We start from the raw sequence: 17,654 nt of genomic DNA, 5'->3' as shown, positions 1-17,654 counted from the left end.
TGTGTGGTTTTTTTTCTAACATGAAGCAGAAGCCAAAGGAAGAACACACTCCATTAGTTTATCATCTTCCAGCCAAAAGCACTTGAAAATCCAACAGTGCATGTTCAGCATGGCTTACTGTTTATATTGCATCATAGTGAGTTTAGAGGGATCTGTGATAAGAACAAAAAATCAAACTCCTACTTTGTTTTCTTTGCTCTTACTCACCGTTGGTGATGAAACCTGGGTGTAGGGTGGCTTACAGTTAGTACTGCCCAGCTGATTCAACACTGGAATCATGATGTAGCTAAGTGATGATGTTGTTTTTTTTCCAGAGATTAAGAAAGATTCAATGATTTCTAAGCATTGTGTTTTTGGTCTAAACAGGAATCCAGTGAAGAGATATTTATCTAACAGAGTTTTCTAATATTTACACAAATTAGAAAAAAAAAATCCCAGTTTGGGAAAAGTGTGGAGAAAATGTCTTGCTTCTAATATATTTCTGTCAAGGAAGGGTTGTAGTGCTGCTGGAATTATCTTGCTGTACTACATTTTACATTTGAATAGGAATAAAAAACAGTGGGAATAAACCCTAATTTATTAATTAACGGTTTTGTTTTGTTCTGTTTGGGGCTTGGAGACAGTGAGCCAACATGTGACCATGACATCATAGTTTGTCACCTTTTAAGCTGTTATGGTGAACTTTTTAGCAATCAGCTGATAATTTACATGTTATATGCATATTATAGGCAATATTAGTATTAATTTGGAGTCTAATGTTTTTAGCTGTTTTCAGTCTACAATATGAGCCTTTTCCTCTCTGTGTTCACCTGCTAGATGTTGGCTTTGTCCCTGTGCTGTTTGGTGCTGGGCAGGTAGCCCTCTGTAAACTTTCCATTTTTTTCTTTCTTACTTTCTTTCTTTCTTTTTTTATTGGCTGGAAACAGGTTAGAGTTGAGAACAGCGCATGAACCGAAACAGTGAAGTTGTGGGAAGACTAAAATAATGAGCTGAAAGATGCTGAAAAGCTCCTCAGAGCTGAGGTGACGGCAGCTGGGTGACACATTCCTGTGGGTTCATCTCTGAGTAACCTCTTCAACACACAGAGTCATCCATTGTTAGTACAGGCTAAAGCTGATTACAGTGGCTTCAAACCGGCGTTGAAGAAGATAGTGCTGTAGTGTAAGCCGGCATGAAAAAACAAAAATTAATAAGTGATAATAGGTGATTAAATTCTGTAGCTGAATAAAAGAATCTGTAGATAATGAAAATCAGTGCAGCCTGCTTTCAGAGGCATCCTCTGCTGCTTAAACTGACATCTCTAGCTTCCCTTTTGAATTTCCAATAATAACTATTAATGACTATATGTATATCACACTTTAGTTACCATGGCTACTGAAATCACATGCCTACGGCCAGTGTTTTCCAGTAAATAGCCGCTCCGCATTTATTCTATTTTTCATTGTTGTTTAATAATCACTTGAGTTTTTACAGTTTTTCCGACAGTCTTCAAAGGCAGCATTGTCGCTTGCGCTGTGTTCAGGTCGGGTCCGTTATTTCCACGTCCCGGGCCACCTCCGGTGAAGTCATCGTAAAGGTGGGCGTCAGTGGGCGGGGCCACCGCAGCTCCGGTCCAAAGCCTGAGGTTCGCATGAGGGGGAGTGAAAGTTTAGAGGGGAGGAGGAGAAGCCCCTGACTGCGGGCTACACATTGACTGCAGTCCGCCTGACACTGCAGCCTGCAGGAGCGCTCAGCCTCAGGAGGGACGGTCCTCTGCAGCGACGGAGAAAGTAAGTCCAGCTCGAGTCTGCAAACATGCAAAGTCACCTCAACAGTTTCATTTGACTCCCCAGCTTCCTGTGTCTGTGGGGGGGTCAGTCAGTCCTGTGCTCTCACTGCAGGGCTTCCTTTGTGTTTGAGGCAGCGGCTGCATCATGGACAGAGTTTTGCTGTCTTTGTAAAGTCCGTCTTTGTATCAGAGAGTTTTTAAGGACCTGATGAAATGTGAGTTTTTCATACTATGAGTTGAATGTATGTTAGAAACAGTCTCGACTTTAGTTTTTTCAGTCTGTTTTGTATAACCTTGTGCATTACATTAACAGTGTGCGTTACATATTTACATTAACTTAAACAATTCATCAATTAAGCAGCTAGGCAGCTGTGACCCGAGGCTTTGCTGCTTTTCTCTTCTTTAAATCAGAATTTGAAGACAGTTTTGAAGACGTCTCCTCAACCTCAAGCAGCTTGTAATGAGGGTTTTTTTTTTTAGTATTTTCTGGGATTGACTACATGATGAAGATATTGATTAGAACCAATAGATATATAGATGATGAAATCATTTGACACAGCCCTTGTTACAGCACCAGAGAAAAAGTTGCATTAACTATTGTATCTACATGCAAATAAGACATAGTATTCTCCTGGTATGAATCAGGCCCTTTGTTTTTCTTGTGCTGGTGAAAATGATGAAGAAAAGTTCTGTCAAAGGACATTGTGGGACAGAGAAAATGTCTCAGTTTGAACCTTTTTGGAGCATTTCTCTGTGTCTGCTCGCTCTCCTCCAAGTGCTCCAGAAATGGACACGAGAGGAGCAGTTGACATTATTTAAACTGACATTTTGACCTTTTCAGCCCAAGCATAGATCCCCTGCAGCAGCAGGTGGGCCTCATGTGTCCGGCTTCCACTGAGGTGAAGGCAGTTTGTATGAGAGACTGAAGCTCTTCAGACCTTCCTTACAGCTTGATGCCACTGACATTAAGAGTTCTTGAAGAGGGGTTCATATTGCATTTCCTAATGAGCATGCCTTCTGCAGTGCAGAAACATCTGCCAGTGTTTCTGAAGCAAAAGGCAGCAGAGGTTTCAGATTTCAAGGTTTCTGCTTCAGTGACATTTTGCTTTGTGCTTGGAGCGAAGGGGAGCCAGAACATCCAGAATATGCTGCTCTCTTTCACTCGATGTTGCTCAGCGCCTGCAGCTTCGTCCAGTCCTCGTCGCTTCTTAATGTCGAGGCTTTCGCCTGAGGACTCGTGAAGGAGCTTGTTTGTGTTTGGAGCTTGAAACGGCCACATTGAGAAAGGAACTCGTGCAGCTCTGCATGTGTCGCCTTGGTCAAACTTTAGTCCTGATGTACACGCTGATTGTGTTTTTCTCATGACCACACTGATGTTTGGACGCACTACGAGCAGACTGAGGGGTTGTGGGCTTCATTCCCTCTGTTCATTGTGAAATGTGTGTGTTGTTTCTGGCTTGTGTAACCACTGCCACGTTACAGTGAGGAAAGTAGGAACCCTGCAGCTAAAGGATCATCCGTCTCCTGCCAGATGTTTTTACACAAAAGCACAAGATTCGGAGATTTAACACTTAATGGCTTGTGGAAATACAGCTGCTGATAAGTTTCAGCTTTTCAGTTGTGCTTTCTACGACCGTGGACTCTTGGTTCTCTCAGCCTTTGACCTGTAATTGTGATTTATTCATTGTGTTTTAATGTAGGTAGAAGCAGTGGCTTGGCCATATGTCAGTACTTTCCCGTGGGAGTTACATCACTCTTCAGTTGTCTCTCTCAGGCTCCAACCCAGCTTTTCTTGGACTCATTTGAACTTAACTGAAAGAAAACTTTTGGATGGTCACCTCGAGTCATCACGGAACTGTTTGAATAACTGTGCAGATGTTTCACATACATTCATATTGATATATCACAATGATGACTCAACCCACAGCCCGTTGTGGAAATGTTTCCATGTGCTGTTTTGCAGACCTATGAGGGTGTTCCTCTATCCTGTGAAAAATCCTCTTCTGCATAGAGAGTAATGCCTCTATCATTCACACAAGCACAACCTGCTTTGAACAGTGAAACAGACTGTAAACCCAGCACTGACCCACAGCATCATCACCTTATAAAGTACAGAACTGGATTTTTACATAGAGCGACATCAGCATTGATTAGGAGTTAGTGAGTCCAATATTCACCCTCCTCTTATCTTTGTTGTGGCGTCTGCCAACTCCTGAGAGAAGGAACTGGTATTTGAGCTTCTAAAGGCTCCAAACTCCATCTGCTGTTGGTCTGCAGTGGGTCTATCATAGCTTTTCAGATCTTTCTCATTAAAAGCAGCCGTCTGCTGCTGCTGCTGCTGGATGGAAATGATGTTGATGGGAGGAGAGAGGGAACCAAAGCAGCACATCTGTGGGCTCTAAAACCAAAACAATGAGCTAAAAGGCTCAAAGACACTGACGATTCTCTCTTTTTTTTTTTTTTTACAAGTGGCCCTTTCACACTACACATTATGAAGGTGGATCATTGGTGGCAGGCTGTGTAAAGGGCCTGCCACCAATGATCAGAAATTTGTTGGACTGGAAGAGGCTGAAACAGGAATGGCCAAAATAAAAGAAACAGAGCTGTGCAGACTGTTCATCCCCAGTATGAGCCAGGCTTCAAAAACTCTGAAGTCTTCGGTCTGATCCCTCTCTAATAAACAATCCGAACCATTGTGAGGAACCACAATGGTTCTGGGGTAGATGCCAAGAAGTTTTAATGACTGCTCCTCTCTTTTCATCTTTTCATCAGCTCCAGCCAAAATGGTGGCCACCCAGTGTCTGCGCTGCTGCACTGTCGTTCTGTTAGTGCTATTCGAGCTGGCTCTTGCCCAGTACGAACACCTCGGCTACCCGCCGGGCTACCCCGAGCCGGAACAGGAACAGTACACTGCCCCGCAGCTGACGCCGGACACGCCCAGGATTCAGCTCCGGCTGGCGGGAGATAAGAGGAAACACAACGAGGGCCGGGTGGAGGTTTTCTACAACGGCGAATGGGGCACCGTTTGCGATGACGACTTCACTATCCACGCGGCTCAGGTGGTGTGTAGGGAGCTGGGCTACGTGGAAGCCGTCTCATGGTCACCATCCTCCAAATATGGGAAAGGAATAGGTAGGTGTAGCAAAGCGCTGTTAGAGCAATACTTCTGTCAGGATGTAAACACATTCAATGTGATAAATATGCACAAATATCATCATATTCCAAACTATTGAAACACTAAAAAACATCTTAGACTCATAATAATTATTTTGTTGTTGTTGTCGTTTCCTCCCCAAGGAAGCTCTGTTGAATTTCTCTTTTGTCTGTTCAGGACCCATCTGGTTTGACAATCTCCACTGCACTGGCAAAGAGAAGACCTTGGCGCTGTGTCCCTCCAATGGAATCGGCGTGTCGGACTGTAAACACAGCGAAGACGTCGGTGTGGTGTGCAGCGACAAGAGGATCCCGGGATTCAAATTTGTCAACACCCTGCCCAACCACGTAGAGGTAAACCTGGCACACTGTCTGAAACCTTGCTCACTCTGTGGGTCGCGTGGGGTTTTGCAGACACAGGTCCCTGTTACCGTACGTACTGTAAATCTTAGTTACGGTCGTATTCAGACATGACAGTTGCAGAGGAGGTCACTGTGCTCATGCAACATTTAGCACCTGGTGCGTAAAAAGGGAGCAGTGGCACAGCTGGAACACAGCAGTGTCACAACTGTTCATCCGGAAAGCTTTCCCTCTCAGGCTGTTATCAGTGATGGATGTCAAAGCTTACCTAGCTATTTGAGACCTTTCTTTATTGGGAAACCACTGCGGCCTCTTTTCCACTTGACTTCATGACATATTTTCTCATCAACTTCGGAATTTATTTGAGAATTCTTCTCATTATTTTATGACATCTGTGACAGGCAGATTAAAAACAGATGGAAAAAGGAATGGGCAGAATTTAAAAAAGGAGCAAAGGCTGAGATATCTTGGATTATATTTCCTGGGATAGGTCATGCTCCAAACCGCCGGATCCAACATTTGCCATGATAAACCTTGATGTCGTTTTTCCATTAGAAACCTCCTTGCATGGTAAATGCCCACATCTTTCAAACTCCACACCCCAGTGTGTAACGCAGCCTGTCAATACAACCCTGATGACATCACTGAAGCTTTTCTTTCAGGCTCAGAGCTCCTCCAGAGCCACAGCAAACATTATACAATTGCTTTAACAGGCTTGTACTCCTAATGCCCCTTTAAATAATAAATCTTTCCTTGTTTTGGCTGGAAACAGCTCTGAACACTTAAAGTCAATAACCCGTCCCTGCTGTAATGACAGTCCTTTCTAAACAGCCTGCAGTGAAAGTGAAGTTAAACTGGTAATTGTTAGTTGTTGCGCTCCTAACTGTCAGAGCTGTCTGTCCGGATCACCGAAAGACTCCGCTGAGCATCCCTTTCCGGGCCAGCCAATAAGCTTCGAGCTAATTGCCACAGAAAGCAGAGTGTTATCTTTCGGCTCGCTGTTCGGGCCTCATGAATCCACATTCCAATGTTATGAGGAAACTGCAGACCAGAGCTAACTCTCAACCTCTGACCCCACTCCTGCTTCTTTGGAGAGTTTTAAAAACTAATACAGCGTTTTTCATAATGCCCTCAAAACATGTGTGGACAGCTCAACGGAGCTTTTCTTTTCTTTCCTTTTCCAAAAGCAGCTGGCAGGATTTCAGGGTTGTTATGGTTGGCTTGAACTGAAAAAACGATCCATCGAGCCCCTCACATTGTCAGATGTTTTCTCTAAGACTGCAGAGTTTTTTTTTTTTTTTAAAGCGGCTGTGACGGAGCACCTACAGAGAACTATCACCTGAGTCCACAGCTCCCCTCAGCTTTCCTCAGCTTCAGAGTGAGTTTCAGCTCATCATGAAGCTGCAGCTCTGCTGGTTCGGTTCAGTCGCACTGCTCTCGTGGTGCTGTTTTCAACTGCAGCAGTTTTCAGAGTAAAAAAAACAACTGTATGCCACCTGCTCAGCAGACACGCACGTTTAGAGACCAGCCAGCCAGCTACAGAGCCAGATATTCCCCTCAGGAGTTGGTGGAGACCAAAAACAGAGCTAAAAGAGAGTGAGCATTGGACTCAGATGAAACATGACTCCACAAGAATGTTTCTCCATACCTACTGGATGTGTGGAAAGGCAAGAGCTTGCTAACAAGTCCAACATATCAACTTCAAAGATGATGATGTCAATGACTGCATTTAAATGAGCACTAATCTACTATTATTCTGAATATGATGACCAATATTCAGATTTTGATAGAGGTCATGTAAAAAGTATGTTCTGATTGGGCTTTCTGAATCAGACCTCATTCTGAATGGAGCATTTTCTTATTAATACATGTCGAATATGTTGATACAGGGTGTTTTTATTGCAACATATGACCTCTTGCCTTTGTGGTTAGCTCTGTGCGTTGCCTAATCAACAGTTTACAAGGTTTGGGTAGAGATGCACACATCACAGAAACGGTCACATTTCTGGAAGGAGCAACACACCAACTTGTAAAGATAATGAGTGCGCGCAAATATCTTTCCATGAGCCATGTTAACTGCTGGAATATTTTGTACGTGTAATCGTAGTCAATCTTGTGTTCACAACTTGTTTCTACTGCCCCCAAGTGGTGATCCTGTAGCATTGTCAGATTACAATGGACAGTCGATGCACAAGAATCAGTGATGTTGTATCTTTTATGTGACACATTCTTCACTCCATTTCAAAAGGATTGTACAACTTTTTTCACATAGTACAGCGGCACTACTCAGGACTAAACAGACTTTGATGTGTAACAACGGTGGAGTTCCCCTTTAAAGCTGCATTGTGGGAGCGGATACATCTAGCTGGCTTCCTGTGCAGAGGTTTACAGAGACAAACAGCAAAGATTATGATTCTCCAGAGAGCACGGCTGGAGAGGTCTAGACGTCTGGAGTCAAGCTGGGATAGTAGCTGAACAAAAAAAAAATCAGAGTCAGCTTTTCCATTCACTAAATGAAGTCACGTGAGCGTAAAGCGCAGCCAGCCAGGCCCCCGCTGCCACACAGCCGGACCTGGCCTTATCATCTGGAAGCGGTAATCCGGTGACTCACCCAGGCACTTTCTGGTGCGTACCGTAGCCGTGACGACATGTCGCTGGGGGTTTTGCGGTATGGGATGATTAGCAGGCTTTCAGAGCGCCGAGGAGCCGGCGTGTGGAGGCAGCCCTGCCTTCTCAGGTGATGGAAACCTCAGTACAATGGCCAGCCAGTCCACCGCGGAAATACCCAGAGAGTGAGGGCAGAGCGAGGAGCATGAAGCCTTGCACGCACGTGTCGCCGACCTTTGCTCCTGTGCTCAGATTCCTCTCTGTGACTGCCGTCCGCTCACTGTGTTCAAGTGCTGTATTTTGAGCGCTGCCAGTTTGTTGACCGAGTTGTAAACATCTCGTTCCATGAATGTGTTCTTTTGTGGTCGGCGGTTTGCATGGACTGCAGTGACTGTACAGTATATTTAGCATTGTGTCTCAGTCAGCTGCACAGCAAACAACACCGACTGACACTCTGTGTTCAGCTCTGCGTCTCTGGCATATTTGCCGCGACATCTCTCCGCCGTTGATTTATATATTCCTGTCGTGCTTCGAGGAAGCCTGCCGCCTCGCCTCAACATTTCAGTTCATGCAGGAGTGGCTGCAGAGAATTACTGAGGTCTGACCTGCGATCACGCGCATGCATTACATTCCAGTTCAAACCAATTTCAACATGAAGAAATTCCAGGGTTTATGAAATGTGATGTTTGGCAGTGCCCGTTTCCACTCCGGTCCAACAGGCTGCCTCATTTATCCAAATTATATGAATAGTGTTGCAGTCAGGTTGGTCGCTGATTTATTCAAGTCAACACTCAGAAAGGGGGAAAAAAAATCAGCCATTAGAAATATCTGAGGAGCAGCCTGTAAAAGAGGAATATTCTTAGTCACTTGACTTAATGGGGGAAAATCGACTGGTGTGGAGGCTGCTACACAATGGAGCATTACAGAAATGTCTGTCAGCAGTGAAGGAAAAGCAGAGAGATGTAATTAGGGCTGAGCATTGTAATCGCAGCCATTTTTGGTGCAAATGTCCGCAATTAGAAGTCATCAACAGCTTTTGAAAAGGGAGAGAAAAGAGGTTAGAATGGTGGACTCTTCCAATCTTTTCTCATAAACGGGTCTGGTCTGCTTAAAGACGTGCACAGTGAAATTATTACTCAGTTTTCACTGGAGATCGTGTTCCAGTCACCTTCCCTTTTTCTCTCACAGAAAAATGATCATCAACTATTTGGACAATCCAATAATCTTTAAGTAATTTTGTTTGCAAAAAGTGTCGATTGGACAAAACGATCAATTTGATGACATCACCTTAAACTGTAGGTGCTGCAAAGGACATGATCATGATCATTTTCTGACATTTAATAATTAAAACAGTTCATTGATTGATTAACTTTCTGTAGTTCTTTGCCCTGTGCTTTGCCTCCCAGGCTACACTCCTATCCTTTGGCTCACTCACCTTTGCATTGTTTTGGAATAGCAATATTAAAGCTGCACCAATTAACATTTTTTTATATGAGCAATGCTTCAAATAACCAACTGTAATTTTAAAATGGTTGCTTGGAGTGATGAGCCCGGAGAGAATTGTCATCATCTCCTCAGCTCCTCTCTACACAGAGAGCTTTAGCGTCTTTCAGCTCATTGTTTTGGCGTGCACCTGCTCTGTTTTGTTTCGGTCTGTTTCTTTCAAACTGCTGCAAGCAGCTGTTTTCAGATAAGCTCTGATAAACCTGCAGTGCACCAAACAACAGACAGGCACAGCCAGAGGACAGCTGGTGAACAGAGAGCCAGATGTTTCCCTCAGGAGTTGGTAGAGACCAAAAATAGAGCTAAACAAGAGCGGATGTTGGACTCACGTTCATCAGGTGGACAGAAACACAACACAACAAATGAAAGCTAATGTTGCATCATGTCTGCTGGAGTGTAAATATGCAACTGTTTGCTAACACAGGAGCCATGTTAACCTTATACGGTGATAATATGTCAATATGTTATAAAGCTAGTTGCAAAGTCCCTAATTGGCCCTTTAAAAAAATGAGTTTCAACTACAACACGAGAGTTGAACATCAATCTAGGCATCGAAGACACTGCTCCTGAGAAAAAAACTGTTTGTGAGGAAACTTTATTTCAATCTTGAATGCTTATTTTGCTATATTTAGTTTTATATTTTTTATTTGTGGTTAGAGATGTAAATGCAGCGTTATTTCATTCTCAGTTATTTCAAAATCATAAGTTTTAAGGCTTATGGAAGTCAATGCAAGGTTAATATAAATGTGCCTAAATTAATAGAATACACTTCTCAAACAGAACATACGCCCCCCTTCATCTTGACTGAATGAAGACCCTTCACTGAAAGCCAGCACAACATTTAATCGTAACTCAGCATGAGATATTTACATAGTGGAGGAAGATGTCGGTGATAACAGATGCCTATAGGCTACATCCCATGCTGCCTTGCTCGGTTTACCCATTGGTTTGCTCTCCTGTTCTGACAAATCGCCTGTGCTTGTCGTGCCAGAACAGGTAGCGATGAAATCTAGCTGTGGGGATTAGCAGAAACAAAGCTCTCCTCTCTATTTCTATGCTCATCTCTTTCTCTTTCCGTCTTCTGCTGCAGCTTTTCACTCCTCCCTCTCGTTCCCTGCTGCTCTCTCTCTCATAAGTAGATTACAGGCGGCCGTGAAGTCACCCCAAGCAGAGCTTACAACGCCCATTTTCCTCTCTGTAGTCATTTCTTCCCTCTGAGGCCTAAAGGTCAACTCTTCCGCTTTCCTCCCTGTAAACCTCCAACCATGTCGTGGTTGGGTGCCATAAATCGCCTTGTCAGGCCTTCAGCACGTTTGCACTGTGAACTCGGATTAATCCGCGGCTGCCCTTTGTGTCACAATCTGAAAATGCTTTTTGAGGATTTAATTATCTTTCACGCGGCTGATAGATGTTTCTGCAGCTATGTAAAAGTTTTCGCCCCGAGGCATCACATTCTCATGGTGCGACGCAGGCGGATGTTTCGCCTCTGGAGACTCTAAAATTAGTGGAGGATCTCACTCGGGGCAGAGCTTGCTTTCACAGGCGATGGGATTTCTTTGCGTTAGAGTCCGAAACGTGGATTTCCAGCTCTTTTTGCTGTGTTCCGGCATTAAGAATCCAATCTGCTCTTTACGGCTGACAAACATGCGTCGATGTCAAAGGAAGTGATGCCTGTCATTTTCCTGTTTGCATGTTTCCGTTACCATATGTGGAACAGATTTGTCACATTTAATGGCTGCGTTGTCAAAGCGGCGCAGTGTTGTCATGTCTGTGTGTAACATATGTGCTGACAGAGAGATGCACTTGTTATCTGCCCATTGTATGCACGTGTATTTAAAACGTAGCGTCGAAGTTCATTCTTGACCTTGAACATTCACATTCACAGTTAGTGCCTTTTCCTGGTGCACTCAAACATATCACGCTGTCGTCATGAAGACTGGGCAAAGCGGGCGACCCATCTGCGGATGAATCTATTGAATATATAAGCTTGAGTTGGGATGTTTTTGGTGTGACTGTGGGAATAGGGATGTCAGCAGGTCAGTTAGTGGGTTGATCCACTGCTTCGGTACAGACTGAAATATCCCACCAGCTTTTGTTTGCATTGCGGTGAATTTTTGTTGAATCCTGCTGACTTCACTTTTCCTCTCGCGCCACCGTAAAATTGCGGTTGTGTGTGTAACGTTTTGTCAACTGTTGGACCGATGAACATGATATTTGGACCAGACGTTCACGTCCCCTCTGGGAGCGATGGCTGACGGCTCATTTTCCGTACAGATCAGGTCTAAATTCTAATTTGTCTGGTGCTTTGATTCACGACCACATATCTGCAGAACTGCTAATTAGCAAATGTTAGCACGCTAACAAGCTGGATTAAGACAGTGAACGTGGCACTGTTGTGTCCAAATACAGCCTCACAGAGCTGCTAGCTGTAGACGCACCTCACTGGATATGGCTGAAAAAAGTTTAGATACTGTGTAATTTGATGTTTATGTGGATTCGTAGATTACATTTGAAAGGACAAATAAACCCACAGGTTATTATACATCACAAAAGGCATCGCGAGAAAACCTTTCACACACAGATGGCCTGTCTCGCCTGCCGTACCTGTGCATAGAGGAACAAATGAGCGAACACAACCGCAGTGCAGCGTCATGTCTTCACAGCGCTACATCTGCCCGAACAGCTGTTGTGTATTTAGTAGGTGTGTCACCCTCTAAGCTTTGTCAGATCAACAATGCCGAGAAGTTTCACTTGCAACGTGAGATGAGCAGCGCCACGAGCCACATCCTTGTACCCTGTAATCGCTCCCATGTCGTCCACGTGTTTTAATGTCGCTTCAGCTACAACACCAGTTAAAAGCAGTTCGTTTCCATTCAGTCATTGTCTTCATGATTTATCCTCCAGTTTGGGTTCAGATTTTGACGCGACTTTGCGAAACATCTGCTTTCAGTTTGTCAACAAAAAAAGCCTTTGAATGGATTTCGAAGGAGGGACTGCGCACCGCCACACAGTATTCTCTACATACTGCATAAACACGCAGTCATCCATCTGTGTCAGAGCGGGTGGAGTAATCAGCTCTGTGCATTAATTAGACACGTTTTCATATGTTGAAGTCCAGATAGGGACTAGTTGACAGCAGAAATACCTGTAAAGGACTGCAGGCTCATTAAAATTAAGTTCCACAGTGCAGATAAACCCAGTTTCTTGGTATTTTGCAGTGGATGTGAGGTGATTTCTGCTGGCACAGAGAGTTGTTGAAGACCTCTATTGGAACCATATGTTCCTGAGCGCCTTGCACTTATTTTTGCTGGCGAGTGCGGTCCTTGCTCCACGGTGGACTGTAGAGGAGTTATGTACCGTGTAACTAAAAGCTATTGTATATTCTCAGCTCATTTGTTTTCTAGTAGTCACTGATGACTGGGGGCAGGGTAAGATAACCGAAACAGTAGGTCATAACGGCATTTATCTCCTCTATGCTAGACGTTTTAGACGTGTGGTTTGCATCCAAACCAACTTTTCAGCGCGACATTTCTTTCTCAAAGGAGCGAGTAGGACCAGGATGTGATGATTGTTGATGGGCCTTTGGGCTTTGGCCGTCCCCCTTTCTTCAGGGACTTACACTCATGCAGTGTAGGGTTTCTGCTGTGGAACCCTTTGCAGACAGCCAACAAACACTTAGACAAACAGTGTGAGAACAATGGAAAAACATCTCTTCTTAGGAGTAAAAGAAACAGATCTGAACATGTTATTACTCCGACTGAGAGCCGAATATTCCTGCAATTAAACTGCTCCTGTTTACAGTGAATCTAGGACACTATGATTCTTTCCATTCGACAAACCAAAAACTAGATAGTTCCTTGCTTCATTTTGTACCACAAAGACTTCCACTTTGGAACATACCCACTTGTTTTGGCTAACTCGGGCTGCTGGAGCGATGAACAATGTGGGTTTCGTCCCCCGTCTCTTACAGTGAAGTGGTACAACAGCATTCCTCGCTGGCCATTTTGGAAAAGAGGAATCCTTACTATGAAAAAAAAAAAAAAATCTGACCACAGCTTTCATTATTTATAGCTGCCTCACTTTTAAAGGAGATTATGTACTTGTGCAAAGGAACAATAACACATTCTTCCTCTTACAAATGAAAAGTTGAATCTCGAAGCACACACACATGCTCAGTCCAACACACAATGTACCTTTACCATGCTACAGCCCAGCAGCCTCTGGTGGCTAATGTTAGCTAATGTTTGCAAGCTTTTTGATAGAAACTGCTTTGTAACAAACTCACGTGACAAAAGTAAAACTGGGCGTATCACCACCCAGTCATTTTGCTGTCTGGGTCACCATGGAGGCATCTTTATTGTTTCAGGGTTGTTGTCCCACTTATGATGACGTCTTCGAAGCAACTTACTCAAGGCAGTGTCAGGAAAGGAAATGAAATGCTTCTAATTGCAATCTTGTAATTGCAGTTTGTGCCACAGTGGTCGCTGCGTAAAATAGACTTTTTACGCTGGGTGCTCCTCTTCAGAGAGCACCTTTAATCATCCAGGCACCAATAATCTCCTTTGATGAGAGTTACGTAATGTGGTGAATTATTTTTATGAGTTGATGGGTTCGGTAAACCACTTAAGGCTCAACCCAAAATGCCGAGTATAACATACGCTGAGTTATGGTCACTGTAACCACCTGCCCTCCATGTGGCCCTCGTGCTCCTCGGGCACAGATGCTCCACCTCCTGCAGGGCCTTCCTCCTCCATATTTGACTGTGATGCAATGAGGGTTAGTTAGATCAGAAGGCATTTTTAACATGCTGTGTATGGTGCAAGTTATTCCCCAAAACATGCATCACCAGTCATGGTAACATTGACAAGCAGTGTTGATCTGCTTTTATTAAAAACTTGATAGAAATCTGTGAATGTCTGCAGGGAGAGAATACGGGAATGATTAGGGTCTAGGTTTGTCAATTCAACAGCATTTGATTGATTCATTAATGTGTTTTCACTCTTTGAACAGGGATTACTTCAGCCTGTAACGGCCCTAACAAATAGTGCTGCTTTGAAGTGATTCATGGCTTGTTCCCCAGCTGTGTTTTTCTTTATATTTATGTCCTGTGGTGTTTAGACAAGCTGGCATTAAATCACTTCAGTAAGTGCCTGCCGAGGCCATAAGTCACGGCAGCATGTTTTGGTCGGACAAAGTCTGGATGCTGAGACTCGTTTATGTGTGATTTCAATGAATTACATTCAATGCAAAATATTCCCATCTGCTTCTAGTAAATGTCTAAAGCCGCCATCTTCTCCTCAATGCTGTTTAGTTATTTAGTATTCACAGGTAAAGATCATCTCATTCTCTTTTTTAAAGCCGCTGGTAGAGACAAACGGACAGACCAATCACTCAACCCAGCCATTGCCCTCAGTTCTACGAGAGTTTTTGCATTTTTCAGCTTATTGTGGTGATTTAAAGGTTTTTTGGGTTCAGTCTCACCACTCTCATCCGCCTCATTTTCATCCACAGAAGGCGGCTGTTTTTAGCGGAAAAGCTCTAATGCCACGCTCCAAACGGCACACAGACCAAGTTAGCAACTAGCTGGTGAAAAACGTCGCAAATGCAACTGATCCAGATGTTCCAAATGAATGCCGATGATGCTCCGTGTCCGCTGGTTGTGTACGCAGCATCTTTATAAGATGACATCTAAGATGCTTCTGCCCTCAGTTGGTCAAAGTGTCAATAACTGCTGCTTCAACATACAGTAAGTAACAGTGCTGCGGCTGCATTGGTCATGGGATTCAGAAGTGATTCCAGCAGAAGCACTGTTTCCCTCTAATGTAATACTACTTGACTGCTGCCGTGTTTCAGGAAACAATGGTTTGCAGCTTGTACCTTCCTCCATACAGAAGCTTTGTTAAGTTCAGTGAGTGTCAGAGATTACATGACCACAGCGTCGTGGTGCAGCTTTTCAAAGAGAAACATGTGCGTTGCGACCTCGAAGTAGCCTCTGTGAATCAGAGCTGGGCTGCGGCGTATTGAGGCCCTTCCACCTCTCCCGCACAACTCATCCCACTAATGGCTTTTTCATCTGTGTGCTTTTCCTCCTGGACATGCAAAGACTCAGGACAGCCCCCCTTCTCCAGATTGTGCCAAAGCAAGAAGCTAGAAATCTCTTCTTTTCTGCCATGAAGCGGCCATTTTTTTGTCTGCAGACTCGCGTGTGAGGACCGGGGAGGTTGCTGACCTCCAAACAAACTCAAAAGGATGGCTGCTGTTTTTTTCCACTCTTGTGCAAGTTCTCCTATATGCACAGATAAGGGTTTGGCATTGATGTTGTTTATCTCAATCTGTATTTTCTTTCTGTGTTTATCAGACGTTCAGTCTCAATGAGCAAAGCACGTCCATAGCCGTCTTTGTCAGAACCCCTGTGTGCTGTTTGGTCGAATGTTTAAACAGTCTGGATTTTTTTTGCACGTCTCCAACCAAGTCCTGTACTGTATATCCAGTAAATCCAGACAAGGTCACCATGGCCACATTTCCAGTCATTATCATGTTCCATGATTTCAGCCTTCATGCAGTTCTGTGTCCTCTGCAGTCCAGGCCTGGTCGTCTCTGACCACAGTGATTAATGTGGTTATCTCCGGGAGAAAATAGACGATAGAAAGACTGATGATTTGTAGGTTTCACTCTGGTGGCATCTGCCCTTCCCCAGAGGCAAATACTAATTTAGGAAACCCTACTTTCTCATTATTTGATGTCTAGGTTGGTCCTGGCTGTAAATGAGAGGAGTCTGTACCAGCCCATCTGTTAAGCGGAGCAACACCCCCCCCCCCCCACAGCCAGACTGAGCTCCCTCCCCTCAGCCTGCACTGTCACGTAGCACAAGAATGTGGGCTTGGTCTATGGGAGAGGAAAATGTTTATTTAATCCCTGCAAAAAGTCCAAGAGGAAAGGCTCTGAGCTGATTTTTGACATCCTCGCTCTGCCTGCGAGCTAGAGGCCGCTGGCTGACTGGCCTCCATACTCAGAGGACTCAGGCTTACATTCACATTCATTCTTGATTCTTTTAAGTTACAGATGAAGATGGAAAACTGTTGAATAGTCAATGTTCCTCATCAAAACAGAAACTCTAAAATCATCCATGTGTCCCTAGCAGACTGATATTAACATCTTGCACATATTCAGCGTAGTGGAAGTAGACTGCTTGCTAATGCTCAGGGGGCCCACTGAGCGCAGACCCTGTTGACTGACACTCCATGCTAACACCACCGTCAGCCATTTTTTCCCCCAAATGTGAACTTGTAAGAGCTGAAATGCTAAATGCAATACATATGTAGCTGATTCTAATGTAGATTTGTCAACTTTTATGCAAAATAGTCATCGCTCAAAAGGGGAAGTGAGGGAATCATGAAAGTAAAACCTGTAAGGACACTAGCAAAGAACAACTCCTGGCGTTCTCTCTAAGCAGTATGGACTGTGACTGTGCGTGGTCTACACTGTACGGCTCAAGTCTGCGGTTGATGATGAAGTAGACGCGAGGCTGGAAAGAAACGGCAGTTTCTTAATTGCCTCCTACAATGCTGCGTTTGTGCGTGTCGCCTTTACTGACCGCTTTACAGCAACATTCTACAATGTGTTGCACTTGCTGCCATGGCAACCCTTTGATACCTTTGGCTTTTAAAGGCAGAAACAGTTGCAGGGCAGCTGGTCATGGTGTTTAACATTAACAAGGTGATTCACTGTAAAAATGTTTGAGCAACCTGGAGAAGATTTACAAGCAGCGCATACAGAGCTGAGCGGCTGTGGCTGCAGTCCGGATGGGGGCTGAGGGTCTTTGATTGCATGTTATGTAACACAGGAATTTCAGTAAATGTACAGCCTGTTTACATCCCATTAGATTGAAGAGGTCTGTCGAGCCAGAAAATGACTCCTAATGGCTCCTGCGCAAAACTTCTCAGCTGAACATGTAGCTTGCCAGTGACAGAACTGGACTAAAACCTCAACGCAAGTTCCCTGACGTGTGCGCACGTTTCTTCCATCTTCGTCCACAGAACCTCGATATCCAAGTGGAGGACGTTCGCATACGAGCCATCCTGTCTTCGTACCGCAAGCGGATCCCTGTAACAGAGGGCTACGTGGAGGTCAAGGATGGCGGCAAATGGAAGCAGATCTGCAACACAGAGTGGACCCAGAATAACGGCAGAGTCATCTGTGGCATGTTTGGCTTCCCCGGAGAGAGGAAGTACAACGCCAGAGTCTACAAGTGAGTGTTCAACTG

General features: G+C 44.4%; 1 protein-coding gene across 2 annotated transcripts in view; it reads left to right on the top strand.

Annotated features, from left to right (window-relative positions):
* The first annotated feature begins 1,661 nt into the window (after positions 1–1,661).
* loxl2b (lysyl oxidase-like 2b) overlaps positions 1,662–17,654 on the top strand; it is a 31,433-nt gene continuing 15,440 nt past the window's right edge. Inside the window, exons 1-4 of one of the 2 annotated variants that reach the window (XM_041936422.1) lie at positions 1,662–1,769; positions 4,541–4,900; positions 5,100–5,275; positions 17,428–17,639. In XM_041936422.1, coding sequence (XP_041792356.1) covers positions 4,552–4,900; positions 5,100–5,275; positions 17,428–17,639 — 737 coding nt within the window. In that variant the 5' untranslated portion in view covers positions 1,662–1,769; positions 4,541–4,551. Of the gene's footprint in view, positions 1,770–1,867; positions 1,984–4,540; positions 4,901–5,099; positions 5,276–17,427; positions 17,640–17,654 lie in introns of those variants that run through there. The other variant, XM_041936421.1, reaches the window with a different exon arrangement.

This window comes from Chelmon rostratus, chromosome 5 (genome assembly GCF_017976325.1).
Source record: "Chelmon rostratus isolate fCheRos1 chromosome 5, fCheRos1.pri, whole genome shotgun sequence".
NCBI classification, from domain to species: Eukaryota; Metazoa; Chordata; class Actinopteri; order Chaetodontiformes; family Chaetodontidae; genus Chelmon; species Chelmon rostratus.
Note: the sequence above shows the minus strand (reverse complement) of the source record. Positions and strands in the feature narration are given on the sequence as shown.